Source organism: Dermochelys coriacea, chromosome 2 (assembly GCF_009764565.3).
Source record: "Dermochelys coriacea isolate rDerCor1 chromosome 2, rDerCor1.pri.v4, whole genome shotgun sequence".
Lineage (NCBI taxonomy): Eukaryota > Metazoa > Chordata > Testudines > Dermochelyidae > Dermochelys > Dermochelys coriacea.
This window is the reverse complement of record NC_050069.1, coordinates 101526742-101549139: the sequence shown is the minus strand read 5'-3', so window position 1 is coordinate 101549139 and position 22398 is coordinate 101526742. Positions and strand designations below refer to the sequence as shown.

Sequence of the window (22398 nt, the reverse complement as noted above, 5' to 3'; positions counted from 1 at the left end):
TCAAGCTATTCTGCGGGTGACCAAAACTTTAAATTTGTGGTGGTTCTCTCCTCTCCTCTCCCTCCCCAAACTTCCCCCCTCCCGCTTTCAGGAGGTATAGGTCATCTGCCCAGCACGCCAATAATGAAGCTGCGCAGAGCCTGCAACTGGGCCCTGAGTGGGAGGGGATTTGGGTATCTGGCTCTGTGGCTGGGCTCTGGGTGTGTGTGTTTGCAGGTGTTTGGTGTGGTGGGGACCCATGCAGCCCTCTCCAGCACATCCAAATACACTCTTGCTGTGTGTGCACACACATGCACACGTGCACACATACACACACCCACCAAGCACTCACCCCTCCTCCTGGCAGTATCCTTTATTTGGAAACTCGAAATATGGTAAACCCTATGGGGGTCTGGCAAAAAAAGGAGAATTGACTAAAAGACAAGGGGGGCAGAGTTCCCCCCCAAGATGTGCCCAGCTGGCACACGTGACACAGCCAGACTGAGCCGCCCAACAAAAGCATAACCGAGAAACAGGAACGGGGTAGTCATAAGCGTTTCTTTAACGCTCTACTCCTGGGACACTCTCTTTCACTGTCTGTATTGTTACAGACATACTTGCTGACAGGTATTTTTAAATTACCAAAATAATTGAAATTGGTGTGATTATATTGTGTTGTTTTGACACACAAAATACGCAGAATTTTTAATTTGACTCCTAGGGGATTCTACCCCAAAGAGTCTATACACAATTGGACTGGTATAATTACAATTCAAAATCAGTTTAGTTAAACTGGTACAAACCCCTGTATGGACATCCTTGAATCCACGTAAACATGGTTTATTCCCCCCTGCTCCCCCGCTCGGTCTGTGAAGTGACAGGTAAATTATGGTACCGTATAAAAACTCATTTCACTATTAAAACAAACAATATAACGCAGAGGCAACTTTTTGATATTCAGTGTGTTTTAATTGAATCTCACAAGATGTTTATCTCTATCTCTAGTATATTAACATCAGAATTGGTCAATCACCACAGTACCAACTCTGACTCCTGTTCCTACTTGTTCCGCTGTCCTGGTACAAAGCAGGAAGAAAGCTGGTTACACTGAGACCACTACTAATTTATGTCAAATAGATTCTATAGTCCACTACCAATTCACCTTAACTTTAGGTACCCATATTTGAAAATGTTGGCCAACATTTTATATAGTAAAGTTGATTATATGTAACCCACGCACTTTCTGAGTGTGATGCTTGGTTTCATCTAGTGGCACCAAGACCCCTTAGAGAGAGAGAGAGAGAGAGAGTTAAATGAGTCTGCTCTATAGCCTTAGCAAACAGCCAGCTGGCTTTTAGCTCATGTGGTAGAAGCTCATGCACTAAGCTCCAGAGGTCCCTGATTTGATCCCACCTGCTGACGACCAGGGTCTGTCAGCATTTCATATACAGATTATTATAAGCCGCTATACAAATTGTAGCATAGCAAGGCAATGGAGATAGTAGCACTGAGACATACAGCTTCACTTTCCTAATGATGAGACTCCACATCCGTGAAGAGAACAAGTCCTGAATACTCTGTTCCTTAATTGGCCTCCAATAGTATTAAATGTAACCTTGAGTACATCATTTTCAGTTTAGCTGTGAAGTGTTTGCAAAGGTTACATTGCAGGAGGAAGTTAAGAAGGGAGGGGAAACCAGTTTTTCCACCCCAGCATATGGGTACCTGTGAAGGAGGTGATAGTACAAGTGATTACTCTGTAGAGTAAACACATGTAAACATTGGAAGGAAACACCCTTGGTTCATTCAATAAAGCCAGCTGCCTTGCAGAGGTGAAGAAATTAGTAACATCACAAGGTAGAATGTTGCTGCTCATGAGCAATATGTGGAGATAATGAGCAGATCTGTATATCACAACATATTTTCTTTGGTCCTCTTTTCCTTCCCCTTGATTGTATATTGGCTTCAAAAGGACACAGTAGTTGATGGAATATCAAGTAAAGTGTGGAATATTAGCTCAGAGTTCTTATTCATATGTTACAGAAGGTATTTGTGTCCCATTGTGATTGGCTCTGCTATGGTGGCCATCCTATTCTGATGTTTGCCTTTTAGCTCTTTAACATTTTAGCTGTTTGGAACAGATGATAGAACAAATATATATGTATTTTTTTGTTCAAATGAAAATTTTTTCCATTGATGCAGAATAGACATCCATCTCCAAATATTTCAGATTTCCCCATTTATCCTTGTGAATTATTTGAAATTCATGCCAATTAGTGCTCAGGCTAGTTAGAACTCTACCAGAAGGTGAATACAGCCCAATGTACAATAACCATGAGGGATATAATTTACTAAGATTTACACCTGAATTACATCAACAAAATGTACTGTTGCATGGTGAATGGTTTTTGGTTTAAGAACAAAGGATATAGCTGTGTTAGAACAATCTGTAAGAATCTGCTCAGCAATTGAGGCCCATTGCTCAAGCTTGATATTATAGATCCACTTTAATCCAAAGCGGCCTCTGACATCTGTGTGGCCTCAGAGATGTATGTAACCTCCTCCTATGGAAGTGAGTCCTCACTCCCCAAGAGCAACATATGGCTCTTCATTTTTATAGAAGCTAGCCTAGAACAAAGTAGTGGTTTTTTTTGTTTTGTTTTTTGTTTTTTTTTTTTTTTTTTTTTTTTTTTGTTTAAACCATCAATGTCTTTGAGAGCAAGGCTGGATTTTATAGTAACATAACTGAAGTTAATGGCCAAAGCTGATTTACTGTGGTCAGTTGCTCAGCTGACTTTGCTGTTTGAATATAGTGGGTGTGTTTTTTGGATTGTAGAAGAGTTTAGAATCATGAACGGGAGTTAAATTAAAATCTTAATCACTACATAAAAGCACTGTGAAGAGCAGCTACTCCCCATTATCTTTTATTGGACTAACTTCTGTTGGTGAGAGAGACAAGCTTTTCAGGTGATACTGAGTTCCTCTCTGTGTAAGCTCAAAAACTTGTCTCAGACAGAAGTTAGTCCAATAAAATATTAACTCACCCACCTTATCTCTCTAATAGCCTGCCACCAACATGGCTACAACAACACTGCATACTCCCTGTTATATTGTGTTTTTTTTAACTAGTTTTTAGGAAAGGCGTGGAGTTTCAAAAGTAAAACCTTCAAAAGGGCTCTTATCCTTTCCTTTGAATCCACTGCCGTTTAATAGATTGTCCAGTGTTCCTTACTGCGAAATAGATGGTTGATGTCACAGGAGACATTTAAGCAGCAACTCTCAGGTAACATCAAACAGTAGGCCAGCTGAATGATTGCAATTATCCTAGTATTTTGAGTTTAACATGTGAAGTCTCTCTTTGTTGAGGCCTTAATAATAAAGGGTTTCACTTCCATTTCCACTGCTGTAGATTCTTAACAAATTAGCAACCGATTGTATAAACTGCAATCTTGTGATTCCACATATAATTTATAGCCGGGCATCAAGTCAATAGCCATCAAAGGGAAAAGTTTAATCCAGCCTATAAATCAATTCCAAAGTCCTCTGTTGAAGCAAAACAGTCTGTTCTTTATTCTGATGAACTGCTGACGTATGCTAGCTCAAGCATATTACAGGAGTGGGAGCCTGTAATTGTTGAAAATATGGGAAAAACAGCATGCTAAAAGGGTAATCCTGTGTGTTTCTAAACTCAAAATAGTATGCTCATCTCTGTGTATATAAAACACAGAGATCAACTTCAGACATCTCTCTCTCTCTCTCTTAAACCAGATCCTTGACAGATTTAAATCAGTGTTGCTCCATTGCTTTACACCAGCTGAGAATGTGGCCTTTTATTACTAAAATAAGTAAGAAACAGAAATAGGCTATAATGTACATGTTTAATAATGATGATCAAAGGATAGATACCTACCAGAGGAAAGCGATTCTACGGTACTGCTTGCTTAAGAGACCAGTAGATGGCAATATCCCTTATCTTTATCAGAATTAGAAATACCTTGAATCAATATATGCCAAGGAGTTTCTCAGTGGTATGGAGACCCTATTATTGAGCAATTTGTGTCTCAAAATATTGTCTCACTTCAAATTCCAGTTAGCATGAGGATAGAGAAGCAGGATGGATAGATCTAGATAGAATGTCAAGATAAATTATTCAATTGCTCCCAAACTGAAACTACCATTTAAGAAACTATGAGCCAGATTCTCAGCTGCTGTAAATTGACATTACTCAATTGAGGTCAATGTCTGTGCCTGTATTAGAACAAATGGCTAGCAGCACCCCCTAGTGTTAAGTTTGCCAAGATTAGCTACTTACACCTGTTGAAATGTTTGTAGTTTGTCATATGAGAAGCAGTCGTTTTTAGGACCCAGAATTATTTCTGATTGTGCTGCTTTGGAAACCACTATGTAAAGTGGGACTGGCCATGGAATCATCTAGTGTAAGCCCCTGAATCAGAAAGAAGTGGAGTTAACACATTGCTCTCATCCTTCTTGTTTGGTATTTGGTCAAGGAGGGTGAGGCTGATGGCTGAAAGTTCCTGTTTTTGGTAGCATATGCAGGAAAAAGGCATGTGGTGACCAGTTCTCCTTGTTGCCATATAATTCTCAATTTCATATAACAGGTTTTATTATTTGTTTGTGTTACAGTAGCACTGACAGGCCTCAGTCAGGGATTGGAGCCCCATTGTTTTGGGCCCTGTGTGCGCATGCGCGCACACAATAAAAGACCATCCCTGCTCCAAAGGGCTTACCCTTCTTTTCGCATGTCAAGCTTTAGTTGACGAAAAAAACTGCTCCTTGTTTACCTGCTTTTGAATATTGCTGACTGTTGGGTAGGTTCTCTTAAGAATTTCTGATCTGGAGAAAATTTGGCTTAAGTGATTCACCCAGAATCACACAGGGACGTTGTGGCAGAGGCAGGGTTAGAATCCAATCCTCCAGGGCAGCATTCAACTGCCTTAACCATGAGACTGTCCTTTCTCTTCTTGAAGTCTCCTGTCTCATTCACTAAACACCTTCCAACGTCCACAGCAAATGAGACATGGATCCTATAGTCAGCCTTCTTCGCTATCCATTGTTGATTTCATTTCCTGATTCAATCAGGCCCCGTCTACTCTGGCTCCTCATCAGTTCTGTCGTGTCTCACATCTTTCCAACTGGTTCTGAGTCTCTGGCCTAGTCAATACTACGTAAGTAGGCCGGCGTAACTACCTCGCTCAGGGGGTGTGAAAAATCCATAGCCCTGAGTGGCAAAATTAAGCTAACCTATTTCCTACATGTAGACAGTGCTAGGTTGATGGAAGAATCCTCCCATTACCGTAGGTAGTGTTTAAACTGAAGTGCTGTGCGGCGCTACTGTAGCATTTTAAGTTTAGACAAGCCAGTCTCTCCTCCCCATCTGCACTTTCCTCCCTGTAGGTTCAGCTTTTCCCCCTGTGTTATCAACTCCGATGGCTTCCTCCTCTATGCTGCCTGGGCCATGCAGGGGGGTTGCTGAGAGCACAGGAGAGACAGGTTCCTTGTTCTCAGTTCCAGTATCTGGAACTTGAGATGCAGCACAGCCCACGGCAGCCCAGAGCTGCATGTTCAGAGGAAGCCCTGCTCCATGCCAGGCTGCAGCATGCCCAGTGTAGACCGCAACAGCAGGGAATTGTAGCTGCTAAAATCTAAGCAGCATGCACAAACGGCAATACTTTTCAAGGGCTTATAACTTGGCCACACTCTGGCAGACTTTTGTGGGGATGGCAAATAGCACATACCTGACACACAAGCCTCCCGCAGCCAGATTTCTAGTTCCCTGCTCCCAAGCATGGGGGTACTATAGCTTTTCAAAGAAAAGCTCTTCTGACTTTTTTAACATGTTTTAGCCAAACAACATCTAGCCTTGTTCTCAGAAACAGCCAAACCATTCTGGCTGAAAATTTTAAAAAAACAATTCAGCCTGAGGCAGACGCTTGGCATGGGAAAACTGCAGCCCAAACAGTTAACATGTGGCAAAGTTATAAGCAACTGAAAACCAGGTCTTATAATGAGAAGTTTCATGGAACTTTAATAATAGGAGGTGCTACCAGCCCCCCTCAGAATAATAGTTCATATTACAGCACATAATATAAAGTAATACTATTGACACTGGACTATATATCATTTGTAAGTCCTTCACTCTGCTCCAAATTTTCATTGCAGCAATACCATCTGATTCGAAGCGATTCTGTCCAGCAGCTGAAAGAAAAAGGGGAACAGCCTTACCCACACAAATTCTATACAAATACTACACTTGCTGAATTCCTTGACCAATTCAGCTACCTCGGAAATGGAGAGCAACTTCCTGACAAACGCTTATCTCTGGCAGGTTAGTACATGACAGGGTAGTAATTGTTCCCAAAGCCCCCATCTTATTTATTAGTTGTTCATATGGAAGGGTGAATTGCAGTAGAGCATACATTTGAATGAGATCCAGTTACTTGGTCATATTGTGTGTCTTTTCAGATTATGTACTACTCTACAACAAAAGTAAAACAAAATGTCATCTGTTCTGATTTCGGAGAGGACCACATGCTTTTTACTCTATTTCTCTAATGCTAATGTCCATTAAGCTATCTGGTTCTGGGCATCAAGCAGTCTCTGAGATAGCTTGGACTTAGCCTGTAAAAACCAGCATCTGAAAATCTCTGCAAATGGATAGAGAGCTAGGGAACAACATAAACTTGGACATAGTATTTTTTCCTTTTAAATAGAAGTTAAGTTTACTAAGTCTTTCATCCTTAGAGACATGCTGTTACTGTTGCAGGTGACAACATCGCATATATGCATCCGATGAAGTGAGCTGTAGCTCAGAAAGCTTATGTTTAAATAAATTTGTTAGTCTCTAAGGTGCCACAAGTACTCCTTATATTCATAAGGACTCTCTTTTTCTGAAATTAATGTTCTTCTGTGCTATCTAGGTGATACTGCAAATTGCAGATAACCAAAATCCTATCTGAATTTGACAGGAGGTCTCTGGCTTATGCTACAACAGGTTTTTGTCAAAATATATTTAAGTGAGCCTTGGATAAGGCTGAGTAGAAAGTGTTCTTTGACAATGTCTGCAGAAATCTTAAACTAGGGTTGCCAACTTCCTTCTTGCCGAGCACCCCTGCTCTGCCCCTCCTCTGAGGCCCTGCCCCATTTTCCCCTCCCTCCCCTGTCGCTCACTCTCCCCACCCTCACTCACTCATTTTCACCAGGCTGGGGCAGACGGTTGGGGTGCGGGAAGGGGTGAGGGTTCTGTCTGGGGGTTTGGGCTCTGGGGTGGGGTCAAGGATGAGGGGCTTTGGGTGCAGGAGGGGGCTCCAGGCTGGGGGGTGGAGCTGAGGGGTTCAGAATATGGGAGGGAGCTCCAGGCTGAGCAAGCAATTGGGTGAGGGAGGGGGTACAAACTCTGGGTGGCGGGATGATGCAGGTTCTGGGATGGGGCCAGAAATGAGGGTTTCAGGGTATGGGAGGGGGTTCTGAGCTGGGCCAGGGAGTTGGGGAGCAGGCTTACCTCAGGCTGTTCCCAGTCAGTGGCGCAGCGGGGCCAAGGCAGGCTCCCTGCCTGTCCTGGTACCGCGCTGCACCCTGGAAGTGGCCAGCACCAGATCCAGCTCGTAGGCAGGTGCTGCTCTCACCTGCAGACGCTATCGCCCCACCCCAGCTCCCACTGGCTGTGGTTCCTGGCCAACGGGATTGTGGTGCCGGTGCTTGGGGCAGGGGCAGTGTGTGGAGCTCCCTGGCCCCCCCGCCTAGGAGCCGGACGTGCTGGCCGCTTCTAGGGTGCAGCACGGTGCTAGGATAGGTAGGGACTAGCCTGCCTTAGCCCCCCAGCACCGCCGACTGGACTTTTGGCGGCCCATGGCAGTGCTGACTGGAGCCACCAGGGTCCCTTTTCGACTCAGTGTTCCAGTCAAAAACCGGATGCCTGGCAACGCTATCTTAAACCATTACATTAATTAGAGTAATATATAATATGTAGCTCTATAATATTTGAGACTCTCAGAACACTTCACAAACTAATGCATTTAGCATTATAAAACTTTTTTGAGGTAGGCAAATATAACTCTACTGATTTTACAGGTGAGGAAACTGAAGCAAAGAAAGATTAAGGGACTTGCCCAACGTTACACAGCATATCTTAACTAGAGAGTGACTAAAAACTGATACTGGAATTTTGAGATGGTCCCATAGGGATCAGCCCCATGGTGTTACTTGCCATCTTGATTGTGCTTGTGTACTGAAGGGAAGCATGGCTGTCAGCACAGATGGTTAAAGTATAATGTCATAGGAGGAGCCATACTGGATGAGATCAGTAGTCCATCTAGTCAGTATCCTGTTTCTGGCAGTAACAGCTGCTTCAGAGGAAGGTGCAAAAATGGTAATGAAAATGGTTACAGAATAATTTGCCCCAGGGAAAGTTCCTTCATGGCCAACTTTAGTTAGGGGTTGCCTTATGTCCTGAGGCTGGAGGATTTATAACTCCTTCCAAACCTGGGCTTCTGAGTTGAAGCTGAGGTGTGAGTCATACCTAGTAACCTGACCTCCCTCCCTGGATTTATAGGTCAAAATACTGAACTGTGACTGAGGAGTACTCAGTTTAGCAGTGTCAAGGGCATGCAAAAGTAAGTTTAAGCCACCTTTGTCCTCCACTCAATCCCTGGTCATGTCATGCGGACTGGTCCCTCCCTGCAACTAACAGCAGCTGCAGGAAGTGCAGGGGTACAAAAAAGAGAGAATTCCTTTTTAAAAAAAAAAAAAAAAAAAAAGACCCGCCCCAAAACAAAACAAAAACTTGTCTTCAGTTTTGATTGAAGGTTTGGGTTAGTCATATCTGAAGCAGATTAGTTATTCCTGCATTCATCACCTGTACCGATTCTAGTATTGCCTCCTTTGTATCGTGCGGAAGAGTGTATTTGTTCTAAATCATGAGCCTGCCAGTCTGTCACTGATATCAATCGTCTTCGTTTTTCAAGGAATCTCTGAAACTCTCTATCAGCATGCAGGTGTCCTCTCCCAGGAGGCTGCTAACCACTGTAATTGTCTCTTGCTTTGAAGTTATCCAAGAAATAGATCAAGCCCTATATTAGAACAGAGAATTTCAAAATCCTGCACCTTGATTGGAAAGTGCACTTAGTCTGCTCTGTGATTATGAATAATCCCAATGTCTAATAAAATGTGGCACTAGGCATGCACTTCTCCTATGATTATTTTCAGGCTTTGCAACTCTACATCATAGGTTCTTAAACTATATTCTGATTATAGCCAGTGCTCAACAGAGCCTTTTCTGGTAGTCCAAACTGGGATGGGGAGATGGGTCAATGAGATGGTCTCTCTCATCAAATAGTCCAAAGAAAGAAAAAGATGGATAACCCCCAGCTCATCCATACACCTGGGGTCTGAAGCAGTCAGGTTAGTCGCTAGACATGGAATTCTCCCAGCATGTTGTTTGTAGATAAATGATCAAAAAAACCCCTATTTATTTATTTACAGGACGAATTCATGCCAAGAGATCTGCTGGTGCAAAGCTCTTCTTCTATGATCTCCGGGGAAATGGATTTAAATTACAAGTTATGGCCAATGCTAAGTGAGTAAATGTTACTTGTGAATAATGTGGAGCCTATATATATACACATACACACTGCTTCTTTAAATCTGTTGCAGGGAGCCTGGGAAGGCTGCTGGCAGAAGCTGTGCAGTGAAGCAGAAAGAGAGAGAGTAGCTTTAGGAATAAAGCTGTTTACCTTATTCTAATGGAGTTCCTCCTTCAGTCTTAGAAGGAAGCAAACCTTTCTGTGGTCCAAACCTAAAATTCTGATCCAGATCCAAACTACCCTGAACTTTGTGGTTTTAACCCCTTATTGATGGTGCTCTTCCAAGCAGCTGCTCAGTAGCTCCTAGGAAGCTTAATTAGTTAATATTTGCACAATGCTTCAAAACAAATTCTATAGGGGTGACCCAAAGCACACTGATGTGATGAGTCTCCCCACTCACTTCAATAGGCTTCTAACATAGCCTAATTAAAGGCTAAGTATTTTTACTCTTTGGCTGGGCAAACTATTTGTTGTGAATAATTGTTAGTCATATTTGTCTCTTTTCTGCTCATGAATTCTACAGCAACAGATTAGGGTCTATACCTTTGTTCACACTTAGCATGCAAACATTCAGCAAATAATTTCTAATGGATTTCAACTTGTTGGTGGTTGTTGAACTATTTGTTGTGATTTTCTATTTTGATTGGACACATAGAGGGGAGGTAGCGCCTTAGCTGGGGTAAATCAACCATTGGATGTCAAAGGAGCTATGCTGGTTTACCCCAACTGAGGCTGTGTTTCCTGAATGCAAGTGTGACTCTTATAAAATCCAGTTTTCTGGTGTGTGCTTGGGAATAGGAATTTGAAATTTGCTTTCTGCAATATTCCCTTAAAATGTTCAATTTGGGCAAATATTCCTACTAGTAAACATGTTAGACTATTGGCCAGAAAGCAAATACAAAAGGGATGTGAACATAGTCAAAGTGAATGCATGTGAAAATCTGAAAGAATCTTTGTGGATATTTGCTGTACTTGTCTATTTATTTATTTATTTATTTATTTATTTATTTGATTGCTTACATTCCAAAAATGATGATTTTAATTTCTATTAACCAACCCAGTGGCTTAGTGGAGAAATCCTTTTTTTGAATAGTTATAGTATCAAGGGGCAAAAAAATCCAATATAACTCGAATTTGGGTAGTGTAGTTAAAGTTGATTGATCTTTTCAATCACATTTAAGCAGTTATCAGAGTAGCAGCCATGTTAGTCTGTGTTCGCAAAAAGAAAAGGAGTACTTGTGGCACCTTAGAGACTAACACATTTATTTGAGCATAAGCTTTCCTGAGCTACAGCTCACTTCATCGGATGCTTATGCTCAATTTGTTAGTCTCTAAGGTGCCACAAGTACTTCTTTTCTTTTATTTAAGCAGTTAGTTACTAGTGTAAATTCACAGTGCACTTCACTTCACTTAGGTGAATTTTTATTTAAATTATTATTGTAATCCATTATAGTCTACCCTCAATAATCATAAATAACTATATTTCAATCAAGAAAGAAACTAAACTTAAATCTTAAACTAAAACCATCCTTGCAAAAAAATTATCCTAACTGTGCTAAAAGTTATTTTCTACCTTAGACAGAAAGCTAATGGTTTGGAAAGGATTCTACATTTGTAAGTCAGCTGCTTCTTTTTGTCAGATTTTTTAAGTCTGAAGACCTTTTCACTAAGACCATAGATAAGCTGCGGCGAGGAGACATCATAGGAGTTTTGGGATATCCTGGGAGAACCAAGCATGGAGAACTTAGCATCATAGCTACAGAAATAACGCTGCTGTCACCATGCTTGCATATGCTGCCTCATCTTCATTATGGATTCAAAGATCAGGTAACTTCAATCAGGGACAATGGCTGGGGAGCCCATCTGTAGCTGCCTGGAAGCAATTGTTCCATGGGATTTACTTTAGGTTCTTTTGTACAAGTAAATTCATGTTGGCCTGTTTTTGTCTGTATAGTTTGAACACAAAGCTATGGATCTCATATAATACCTTGAATTAATATAACACTTTTCAGCCCAAACTGCCACAAAGTGCTTTATGAAGAATATGCATGCAAACACCATTACTGAATTTCAGCCAGTGCGGGAGGGCAGAAGCCAGCTTGCACAGACAGGGAAGGGGCAATTTTATACAAGGATATTTGGGCAGTTATTTCCAAACAAAGCTGATAGTGTGGGGGCCAAGGGCAGCCTGAAGGAAGGCAGATAGACTGTATCCACTGAGGCAGAGCAATTAACAGGGAAAGGACCAAACTGTCCTAAGACTTGGCTGGAAGCCTGGCACCCCCTTCCCACCTTTCCTCCCTTTTCCTTGACTAGGAGCAACAACTGGACTCTGAGTGAGTTGAGAAGCCCCCATCTCCCATCATCTGGGACTCTGAATTATTGAGACTTTTTGTTTTCCCTTCAGTTTGGGGCATGGCCCCAGCCTTCTGCTTGCAGCGAAGGTAGAAAGAAGCCCAGGGGAGGCTAATCTGGATTGGCAGCCAGAGCCACCCCATTCTCTCTCCCCTTGAGCTCCCAGATGGGACCTGGTGGAGAACGAGGGCCTAGGTCCCCCTACACTTGCCTTCTCCCTCAGCCACCTGAGAAATCGCAGAGGACTTCAGGGGACAATGAACTGTGACTTGGCAGCTGGGCTCTCTGGACTGCCCAGAAGAGTAGTCGAGAGAGAGAGAGAGAGAGAGAGAGAGGTGTCATGGCCTGGCCACTAGGCCTGATGGCCCCAGATGAAGCCTGCTACAGTACCCTACAGAAGATCCCATCTCAGAGTTCTTCATGGCACTCAATATACTTACTGTGAAGGCTGAGTCAGACTTGCCTAATTTGAATCTACAGTTCAAGGGAGTCTAGGTATGCCAAGGCTGATGCTTAGACCACAAATACGTCCCTGTGTTTGTTTTTTTTTACACTGGGTTAATGTTATGTTTCAAAAGGAAGGAATTTGGGACAGTTAAACTGAAACATAAACTTCATTTTTTTAAAAAAAGTGGGATTTTATTTTTTAATTTGGATTTCTGTTTGGCAGGTCATAACATCTGCTTTCTTCTCGCTCCTTTCTGGAATAGGAATGCAGGTTATTCTTCCTACTGAGGGAAATATCTGAATCAAAAGAAATGCATACCATGTAGTAATTTGATTTAATTTTGAATGTTGATTTAATAGCTGGATATTGTGCTTCATCAGTATCTATATTATCATTTTTTGTGGTCCTTTGTAGGAAACCAGATACCGTCAACGTTACCTAGATTTGATCATGAATGACTATGTGAGGCAGAAGTTTATTACCAGGAGTAAAATTATAACTTACTTACGAATGTTCCTGGATAATCTTGGATTTCTTGAGGTACGGCCTGAGAAGATGTGATGGTTGCATTATGTTATGACATGTTTCATAATTATTCAGATATTTTAATGGCCAATCACTTTCAAAAGTGATGCATGATTCTGGGTGCTCACTCAACCTGAGACATGTTTAATGTGTCTCGTTTTCAGCTGAAGGATGCTCAGCACTTTCTGAAAATCAATCTCTCACAAGGTGTGTGAAGTTGAGTGCCCAAAATCATTAGCTGCTTTTGAAGACTTTGGCATATGTGTTCAAAGCACTTGTACAGACATTAATTCTTACAACACTCCTCAGAGGTAGGTGGGTACTATTCTCCATGCTTTAGGGGGTGAAACTAAAAGAATGATTAAATGTCTCGCCCAAGGCCAGTATCTCCTGACTCCATTTCTGTCCTCATTCCTCTAGATCACACCATCTTACATGGTATAAAAAGTATCCTGTTCATTACTGGAAAAGGCTTGATTTGCCCTGATCTGAATAACTAAGTGAAAGACATTCACGTGCTACATTAATCAAAGTATGTTTGATTGGTGATTCATAGGCAGTTATATCTTCCATAAAGATGCATGTTGTTCCTGGTGCTTAAAATTTGAAGGCAGGTAATAGTGCCATATATAGCAAGCCTAAAGTGTGGCCTGAAGGCTATGCGTGGCCTACAGAGTTCTAAAATGGAGCCTGCAGCTTCCCTCCAACTCGCTATGTCTTGTACACAGAAGAGAGGTCCATGAAGAGGAGTGATTTCCCCAGCCAGATGCAAATTCATTTCAAATGGTTCTGTTTTCTTTGGTGGTGAAGCAAAAAAAAGACCAATCTTCCTTGACATATGGTTAGATATTGCTTATTAAAGTGCAAGTTACTGTTATGATTGTGTAGATATGTTTGGTTTCTAAAATACTTATTTGTAATTCATGTCCTTTACCAGGCAAAGCTCACATTGAAATCAATAAAGACTGTAGGGGCAGGCCTGGATGTAGTCTCCAGGCTGCCATCAAATTGCCAGTGTGGCCCACGGGGTCACCAAGTTTTTAGGGCCCCTCAACTGACACTGTGTGCATGTGCATATGTTTAAAAACTCAACACCTACTCCAATTAAGGAGTCCCACCAAGTGCCTCCATTGTTTATATGGACACATACTCAAACAACATGGACATAAAATCTTGTCAGTGTTGTCTTGCAGCATGTTAATTCAAATGAACATACCACAATGGAATATACAGAGATCTTAGTTGCTGGAAGATTATTGTACATGTTAGTTTATGCTGAATTCGCATCTAGTTACTGTGCCAATTCAGAGGTCTTTTGTGATCCGTGCCAATGGAAATCAGAAGAACTGGGCTGGGCTTTCTCCCATTCTAGACCCAGAATATGGCCCCAGTTCTGACAGAACCATACCTGAGTACCATTGCTACTTCATCAAAATCAAACTTTCTCTGTGAAACATTTTGATGAATCTGCATTCTCCGATTGCAACAATGTTCTGTTAGACTTTCGAACCAGCTCTAATACTAAATCAGTTAGCATACGTCTACACTAGAGCTGGGAGGTGGGATTCCTAGAGAGTAAAAGTAACACTAGCTCGGCTCCAGTTAGCACAATAAAAATAGGAATGTGGAAGTTGCGGCATGTGCTTGGGCTAGACACCTGAGTCCAAGCCTTCCCAACCCCTGGCTCCGAGCTTGGCTAGCTAGCACAAGTCACTGCCTGCGCTGCATCATCCACATTGCCATTTTTAGGGTTCTAGTGTCTACTCATGCTAGGAATCATGCCTCCCAGATGCAATGTAGACATATCTTTAGGCACTTCAGAAAATGTTACCCCAAGACAGGTCTGTATCTTTTTCTAGCTCTAATCACCAAGATCAGGAGTGGGCAAACTACAGCCCGGGGGCCACATCCGGCCCTCCAGACGTTTTTATCCAGCCCTCGCGTTCCCGTTGGGGAGCAGGGTCCACTCTGCACTGATCCCGGAAGCAGCAGCATGTCCCCCCTCCGGCTCCTACGTGTAGGGGCAGCCACGGGGCTTTGTACACTGCCCCCACCCCAAACGCCTGCGGACAGGGCAGTGGGCAGAGTTGTCTGGCTGCGCCTCCATGTAGGAGCTGGAAGGGGGACATGCCGCTGCTTCTGGGAGCTGCTTGATGTAAGTGCCACCCAGAGCCTGCACCCCTGATTCATAGATACTAAGGTCATCTAGGCTGACCTCCTGCACAATGCAGGCCACAGAATCTCACCCACCCATTCTTGCGATAAACCTCTCACCTATGGCTGAGCTATTGAAGTCCTCAAATCATGGTTTAAAGACTGATTTCCCCCCCTCCCCCGATCCTCTCAGTCCCAGCCCGGAGCACCCTCCTGCATCCCCAACTCCTCATCCCCAGCCTCACCTGGAGTCCTCTCCCACCCTGTGAACTCCTCATTTCTGGCCCCACCCCAGAGCCTTCACTCCCAGCCAGAGCCCACACCCCAACCCCCAATTTCATGAGCATTCATGGCTTGCCATACAATATCCATATGTGGCCCTCGGGCCAAAAAGTTTGCCCACTCCTGACCAAGATAATAGTTCTGAGTGTGCCACTGAATTTTCTTCCATTCTGATTCTTTTTGGGATGTTATAACAAAAAAGATGCATCTTATAGTGTTACCTGAATATAGGGCCTCATCCAGCAAAGACTTAAAAACACGTGTAAACTCAAACTTGTGAGTAGTCCCGCTGAAGCCAATACTTACTTCTACTTGAATGCTTAGTTACACATGTACTTAAGAATGTACTGGATCAGAGTAAGAGTGAAGCTGGGCCTTGTCCTGTCCTCATCTGTGACAGTGTTCTAGACTATTGTGCTTGCAACTGAAAAGTCTCTCTACTTCCTGCCCTCTTACATCTTGGCCTTCAACACCATTTTTTTTAGTGCAAAATTCAAAAATGTGGATTTGTGCTGTCAGAAATTTGGCACATTTATAGAAAAAATATGAACAGTTTCTTTCTGTGGGTGAGAAATTCACCTTTTACTTCTGTGAATAAAAAAAGTCATGATTAGGACAAATCATTTTGGGGGAGGATTGCTTTTTATTACAAACTAGTGACAATATTGGTGAGAATCATTTTGTACAGCTGATGTTACTGTACTTTTTCTCTCTTTACAGATTATGGTTTAGAAGAGTTAATCTATTTCTTGACTATAATAGGCTGAACTCAAACTCCCATTAAAGCATCCATGTGGAAAAATGTAATGTGTTTCCAATCTAAATGGCTGGCTGTCTCTAGTTCATCCCTCTGCTTCTTATCTGCTCAGCGTGTTGTAGGGGAATTGCTCTTTCATAAGTCTTTCAGGCGAGAAGGGACCATTATGGTCATTTAGTGCAACTCCCTGTATATAACACCTGCCGTAGAACATCACCCAATATTTCCTGCATCAAGCCAGTAACTTCTGTTTGAGCTACAGAATATCTTTTAGAAAGACATCCAAGCTCTTTCTTCTTTTAAAGGTGGAGACTCCCATGATGAACATGGTAGCAGGTGGTGCAGCAGCCAAACCTTTTATCACGCATCACAATGACCTCAACATGGACTTGTATATGAGGATAGCTCCTGAACTATACCACAAGGTACAGCAACTGTATAATGTCAGCTTATGTGTCTAACAATGATATGCAATGCTCTCATTTTCTCACAGAACAAGATTGTCCCTATATTTTTGCATTCTAGTGTTGTCTGTATAATACTATAAACAGGTTAAGCCCAAAAACTTGGACTCTGCTATATGAATTACATAGCCTTCATTTTCTAGATATCAAGAGGTTCCCACAGGTAAGTAGATTACTAATGTTTTTAATATATATGTAAATGAATAAAAATTGTACTGCTGGCAATGACTAATTGTTCTGTGATGACTAAGTATATCCATTTGGCTTAGGAATCAGTGTCATTCCTCTGTGGATAGGTAGGAGTTATTGAATCATATCTCTCACATTGGTGCTGCAGCATGATTTAAAGCTACCTAAGTCTTCATGGATCTGCCTGTAACACTTGCAGTTCATTTATACTTAAGAAAAGCAAATACCTGCCAATTGCAAAACATCTCTTAAAAAAAGTGGGTTTAGACTGTGTTTTATATATTGGTTCTCAGTCCCAAATACTAAGGACTCCCCTTCTGTAAGTCCCCTTCCACAGCAAACCAGCCATTGGAAAGCAATAGGCAGTCACTGGGAGTTGCATATACAGAGGGCTTGCAAGACTGGCTGGCTCTTATTATTTCAATGAAGGACTGCTATACAGAATTGGCAGGAAAAACTGGTGAAGATCACATCCCCATATATACTGCTTCACCTAACATATGGTGAATAGTATGGCTAATCATCCATTGTTAGACATGTGTAATGTAGAATTATTTTCCCCTCTCCCCACCGTCCTCTTCCCCCTATCACCCTGGAGAAGAAAGTCAATAGGGAATATCTGGATCTTCTTCCCAGATGCTAGTAGTTGGAGGTCTGGAGAAGGTATATGAAATTGGACGTCAGTTCAGAAATGAAGGAATTGATCAAACCCACAATCCAGAATTCACTACGTGTGAGTTCTACATGGCTTATGCAGATTACAATGATCTCATGGACATCACTGAAAAGCTGCTGTCAGGTATGTCCTTGGGTAATGATTGTATACATTCGTTAATGAGTAACTTCAATGGTTTGGGTTGGGTGAGAGCCACTCAAAGACAATAAAGGTGTGGGAAAAGGTACATAACTTTTATTTCCCAAATAAAAATGCAAGCAATTGACAAATATAAAGGGGAGGAGGGGGATAATACATTCTTGCTTGGATAATATTGAATAATTAGACCCAGGGAACAAGATCTGAGGGGACAGGAGAAACATTTCCCTGGTTTCTCTCTTGCAAATAAATTGCTGAATATAATTATCAGGTAATCTCTGTTCTGATCAAGAGATCAGATAATATGTTGCAAGTTATACTGCAGCTGCTTGTGTAAATGTCCAGGAATTCAATCAGGTTAAGATGACTTCTCTGACACATCACATTTTACTTACCCTAAGGCATGGTGAAACATGTGACAGGTGACTACAAGATCACTTACCATCCGGATGGCCCTGAGGGAAAGGCAGTAGAAATTGACTTCAGTCCTCCTTTTAAACGAGTGAGAATGATGGAAGAATTGGAGAAAGTCATTGGAGAAAAAATGCCAGCACCAGAAAGTCTGGATACTAAGGGTACATTAAATCTATCAGGGCTTGTCTCTGGGGTTTGAATGGTGTAATGAATTAAGTAGCAAGACATTTTTCATTTTAAAGTTATTTGACATTTCAATGATCACTAAAGAAATTTTTGTCTCACAGGATTTGCAATTGCATGATATTCTCTCGCTTCTTATAACAGTATATTTCACACCCTGGTTAAGTTTCACCTCTATGGTAAGGAAAGAAGTCTGTGTGTATCTCTACCTTAATACCAATATTTATCATAAAGGGTATGGTTTTCCATTTAGAGTCCCCTTCCCCCACTTATTTACGCCTTTCTCTTGAATATTCCTTTGATACAGGAATGTTCTATTATCTGCTTTCAGCCCAAAGATTTTTTTTAAAGTTTGGGCAAAATTGGTTCCACTGTATTTAGATGATGAAAATGTGAGAACACTTTTTTGTGTTGCAGTGAAAAATTATGGACTACAAAAATGCCAGGCCTGGCATACGAATAAGCCTCAGTGGGGGATGAGTTGCTATTCTGGTGTTAAAGAAAAGTGATTTAGTAATGTAAAAAGGTTTTTATATGGTTGCACAAATGCACACATTTAATTGCATGATTATATTAGCATGATTTACTTCCTGTCCAGCTCCAGGGTGTAGCATCAGGAATACATACCAGCGTATGTTATGTGAAGTAATCTATATTTATATGAGGACTTGGATTAGGGGGCTCTTTATTCCAGCCCTGTGGAAGAGGAGCCACAAGGCAGGAATGAAGAAGTAGTTGGCTTCCTGCCAGGGGAGTCTAACTTCTGGGTAGGAATGAGGTGATATTCTTGGGCAGGGATCTCATACCCCAATAAAGGGGAAAGAAAGAGGAGCTGCCTCAGTGCATCTTATTTGACACATGCTTCTGGCTCTAAAGGGAATAGCAATTCTTCTTGGAACTTGTCCTGTGAAACAAATTTTGAGATGCTGGTGAATACTGCTAAGAGTTCCTAGACCCCAGCCAGTGGAGGAGGTGTTAATAGTTTCTGCTATTTGCTCACGCTGCTTTCCTCGTTCTATTAGAATCATTTGGTGGATGGGTTTCTCTGTTAAGAGCTAACTCTTTAAGCGCAAAAAAAATAAAATAAAAGAAACACGCATGCAATGAGATTTAAGGTGGGGAGGGAAATAAAAGTTTATACAGATAAGAGGAGTGAGCCAAGGATGAAGGAAAAGACCAACAACGGGTGGAACACTGGATGAGGGGGGAGAGAGGAGAAATGCAGGTGTGGCTGTTAGAGAATGGTGGGGAATGATGAGAGGTGGCAGAAATCCTGGAGTAGTGGGGAAGAGGTGAACTTCAGGCAAAAGAAGGGGTGGTTGGGAAGAGTATAAGGAACAAGAGAAAAGTGTCTTTGTAGATACTTTACATGGTGTACGCTGGGGGAGAGGAACAACCATGGCTTGTACAGATGGTTCTTGTAAGTGGGGTGTACAGGAAGGTTGCTGACAGAAGAACTCCTTTCTAGTTGGGGTCTTAGGATTCTCAGACATTGCTTCCTGTCCTTTTTTAGCTTTTGTTCTCCCACATTCTGACCTAGCAGTGGTGTAAAAGGAAACATAAGAATTGTACACAGCCCTTGATCTAAATGTCTATCGTTATGCAAGGAAAGCAACTGGCCATGTCTAGGGGATAGATATATTTCTCCGTTTGCAACTGGCTTGTGTTAGGAAATGCAGACTAGTGGACAGACTGAATACAAAGCTACAGGTCTCTCAAGCTCCTCTCCTGACATAACGCTAATGAAGCACAGCAGAACTGAGGATGAATTCAGCCATGTCTTTAGCGTCTATGCATCGGAGCTATTAGAACACATCAGTATGACTGAAGTTAGAGTTTTCAATGGAACACAGAGGTATCACTGTACAATTAAGATTGCAAATGCAGTACAACCTGGCTTGTATCCAAAAAAGTGCAAGGACAACACATTTGGATAAATGGAGGTCAAGTAAATTAGGGCAGCAATTTAAGAAAGCAATTCATGCTGAGGAACATAAATAATTGTGATTCAGATAAAAGGGAGTTGTGATTTAAATGGAGGTTGGACAAACATGATTATTCTGTAAAGGTGTTCAAGAATCTAGCAGGTGAGGTGATTTTTTAAGATGAGGGAGCAGAAACATGAGCATGTGCTGGAACTAGAGGAGAATTGGAATTAACTCATTGTGCAAGGACAGCTCCACTTATCTACACTTGTGTTAATGCCTCTCCAGTTAGCCTAGCTCTAGTGAGAATGGCCTCACTGTGAAATAACACATGAACTGCACAGTTGGTATTAGCAGCACAGAGTAGCTGTTCTCTACCTCCCCGCCTCCCAGCATTACTTGCACCAGCATCAGCAGCATTCAGACTTCAACCCACCCCCACTGATGGGCCAGCTAGAACAGGAGCTTAAGATTTCTGTTTATAGGCAGGAGTCAGATAGGGGCAACACTCAACGTTTATAGCTCAAGCTAACACTGCAGGGAAGACCAAACCTGAAATTCAGTTGTCTCGGGGAACTAGTGATGTGGTATAGGGTCATTCAGCTCAGTCACAGATTCAAAGGGAGCCTGGAATCCAAGTGACAGAAGAGAGTTGTCTCTATCTGAATAAGTTGGAGCCTTTTTGGATAGGCTATGGCATTGCAGAAACTGCTATCTTAATTGGCACCTTTGTCCTTTCAGCTGAGATCCTCAACAAAGAGTGAATAGGAGTGGAGATTGACCTACACAGTCTCCCCTGACCTCCATGCTGGGGTTGAGGTCTACTGGGGGCGGTGGGTGGGGAAGGGGGAATTGGAGGAAGCTGTTGCCCATGATTTACTTGGTCTGTGGATGGATGGGTAGATCTCTCTTGTACATGACAGATTTGGCCTGAAAATCTGACACTTTTTTCCACTAACTTTAAATTTCCTCAAAAAGGAAAGGAGTACTTGTGGTACCTTAGAGACTAACACGGCTGCTACTCTGAAACCTTTAAATTTCCTGACGCTATCCTTTTCTAGCTCCTGCTCCTATCTTCTTTATGCAGACAATTACAAGCTTATTTATTGGGCGGTTTCCAGAGTTTGTATTTTTCTGTTTGTCAAAATTTAAATTGAAAGCAGCAGTTGATACTGAATGTTGAGAGGAAATGTACCTTTCTTTTGTTCCACTGCAAACAAAATTTCATTCATAACTGAGCTCCTTTATTGACACAGTTATAATTCTTTTCATTTACAGAAGCCCAACAGTTCCTTGACCAGCTATGTTTGAAGAAGGGAATCCAATGTTCTCCTCCTCGGACTACAGCAAGACTTCTAGATAAGGTTTTCTTGTATTTTTTTTTCCCCGCTTATGTATAATTTTTGCTACATTTTCCAACTTTTGGTTACATAATACTTAAAATCTTAATATGCTAGGCTGTGTGTATTGGGATGACATCAATTCATATTTCTGTATGGTTCTTCATACATATATATATATATATATATATATATATATATATATATATATATATATATATATATATATATATATATATATATATAAATCACAGATGTATATCTTATATTTAAAAGCTTGGCTGAGATTTTACTGAAACTTGATCAGATATATTTTCATCATATGATTCTTCTAGAAGATCTTTTAGTGGTGTTTTAGTTAGCTTTGAATAGATGTCAATAACTTCAGAATTATTCTGGTGTATTCAACTGTATGTCTAACAACATTCCAAGTAGCCTAGACAGTGTGTACATTGTGGTTTACCATAGTGCATATAATATGCTATAATATAGAAACTAACTAACTAGAGTGATTAGAGCTGGGGTTTTTAAAGATGAGGTTTTTCAAATGTGAGTTGTGTGCTTAACTGCCTGAGATCACTTTGAAAACTTCAAGATATTAGAATGGATTATAGATTTCTTTTTTCCTTTTTGTTCCCACTATTGAGGAGAAATAGTGATCTCTCTTCTTCTGAAGCTTAGCTTCTCCTCAGCTGTATTCACAGTGATCAAATTGTGTGGTCTTTACTCCATTCTCATCCTCTGAAGATTTACTGCCATCTTCGATACAGTGAAGTGACTCTTATCTTTGAGCCTTTCTACCCAATAGTCTTTGAACTCTGGGTTCTCCTGGTTCTACTACAGCTTTAATGTATTTTCAGTGTTAACTTCCATAGCTCCTCATCCTCTCTCATGTTTTCTGTCAGCTTCCCTCTCCCAATGAGACCCAAAAGTGGGCTTGGGCTCAATGTCCACCCCAATATACCTCCAA

The 22398-nt window shown here is 41.6% G+C and overlaps 1 protein-coding gene across 3 annotated transcripts in view; it reads left to right on the top strand.

The window, feature by feature from the left end:
* The window catches only part of LOC119851300 (lysine--tRNA ligase-like), a 45565-nt gene that overhangs the window by 16206 nt on the left and 6961 nt on the right, over positions 1-22398 (top strand). For 2 of the 3 annotated variants that reach the window (XM_043508189.1, XM_038390933.2), the window contains exons 3-10: positions 6160-6325; positions 9478-9571; positions 11219-11405; positions 12796-12921; positions 16405-16524; positions 17389-17551; positions 17968-18141; positions 21367-21452. In XM_043508189.1, coding sequence (XP_043364124.1) covers positions 9558-9571; positions 11219-11405; positions 12796-12921; positions 16405-16524; positions 17389-17551; positions 17968-18141; positions 21367-21452 — 870 coding nt within the window. In that variant the 5' untranslated portion in view covers positions 6160-6325; positions 9478-9557. Of the gene's footprint in view, positions 1-3213; positions 3263-5079; positions 5166-6159; positions 6326-9477; positions 9572-11218; positions 11406-12795; positions 12922-16404; positions 16525-17388; positions 17552-17967; positions 18142-21366; positions 21453-22398 lie in introns of those variants that run through there. The other variant, XM_043508188.1, reaches the window with a different exon arrangement.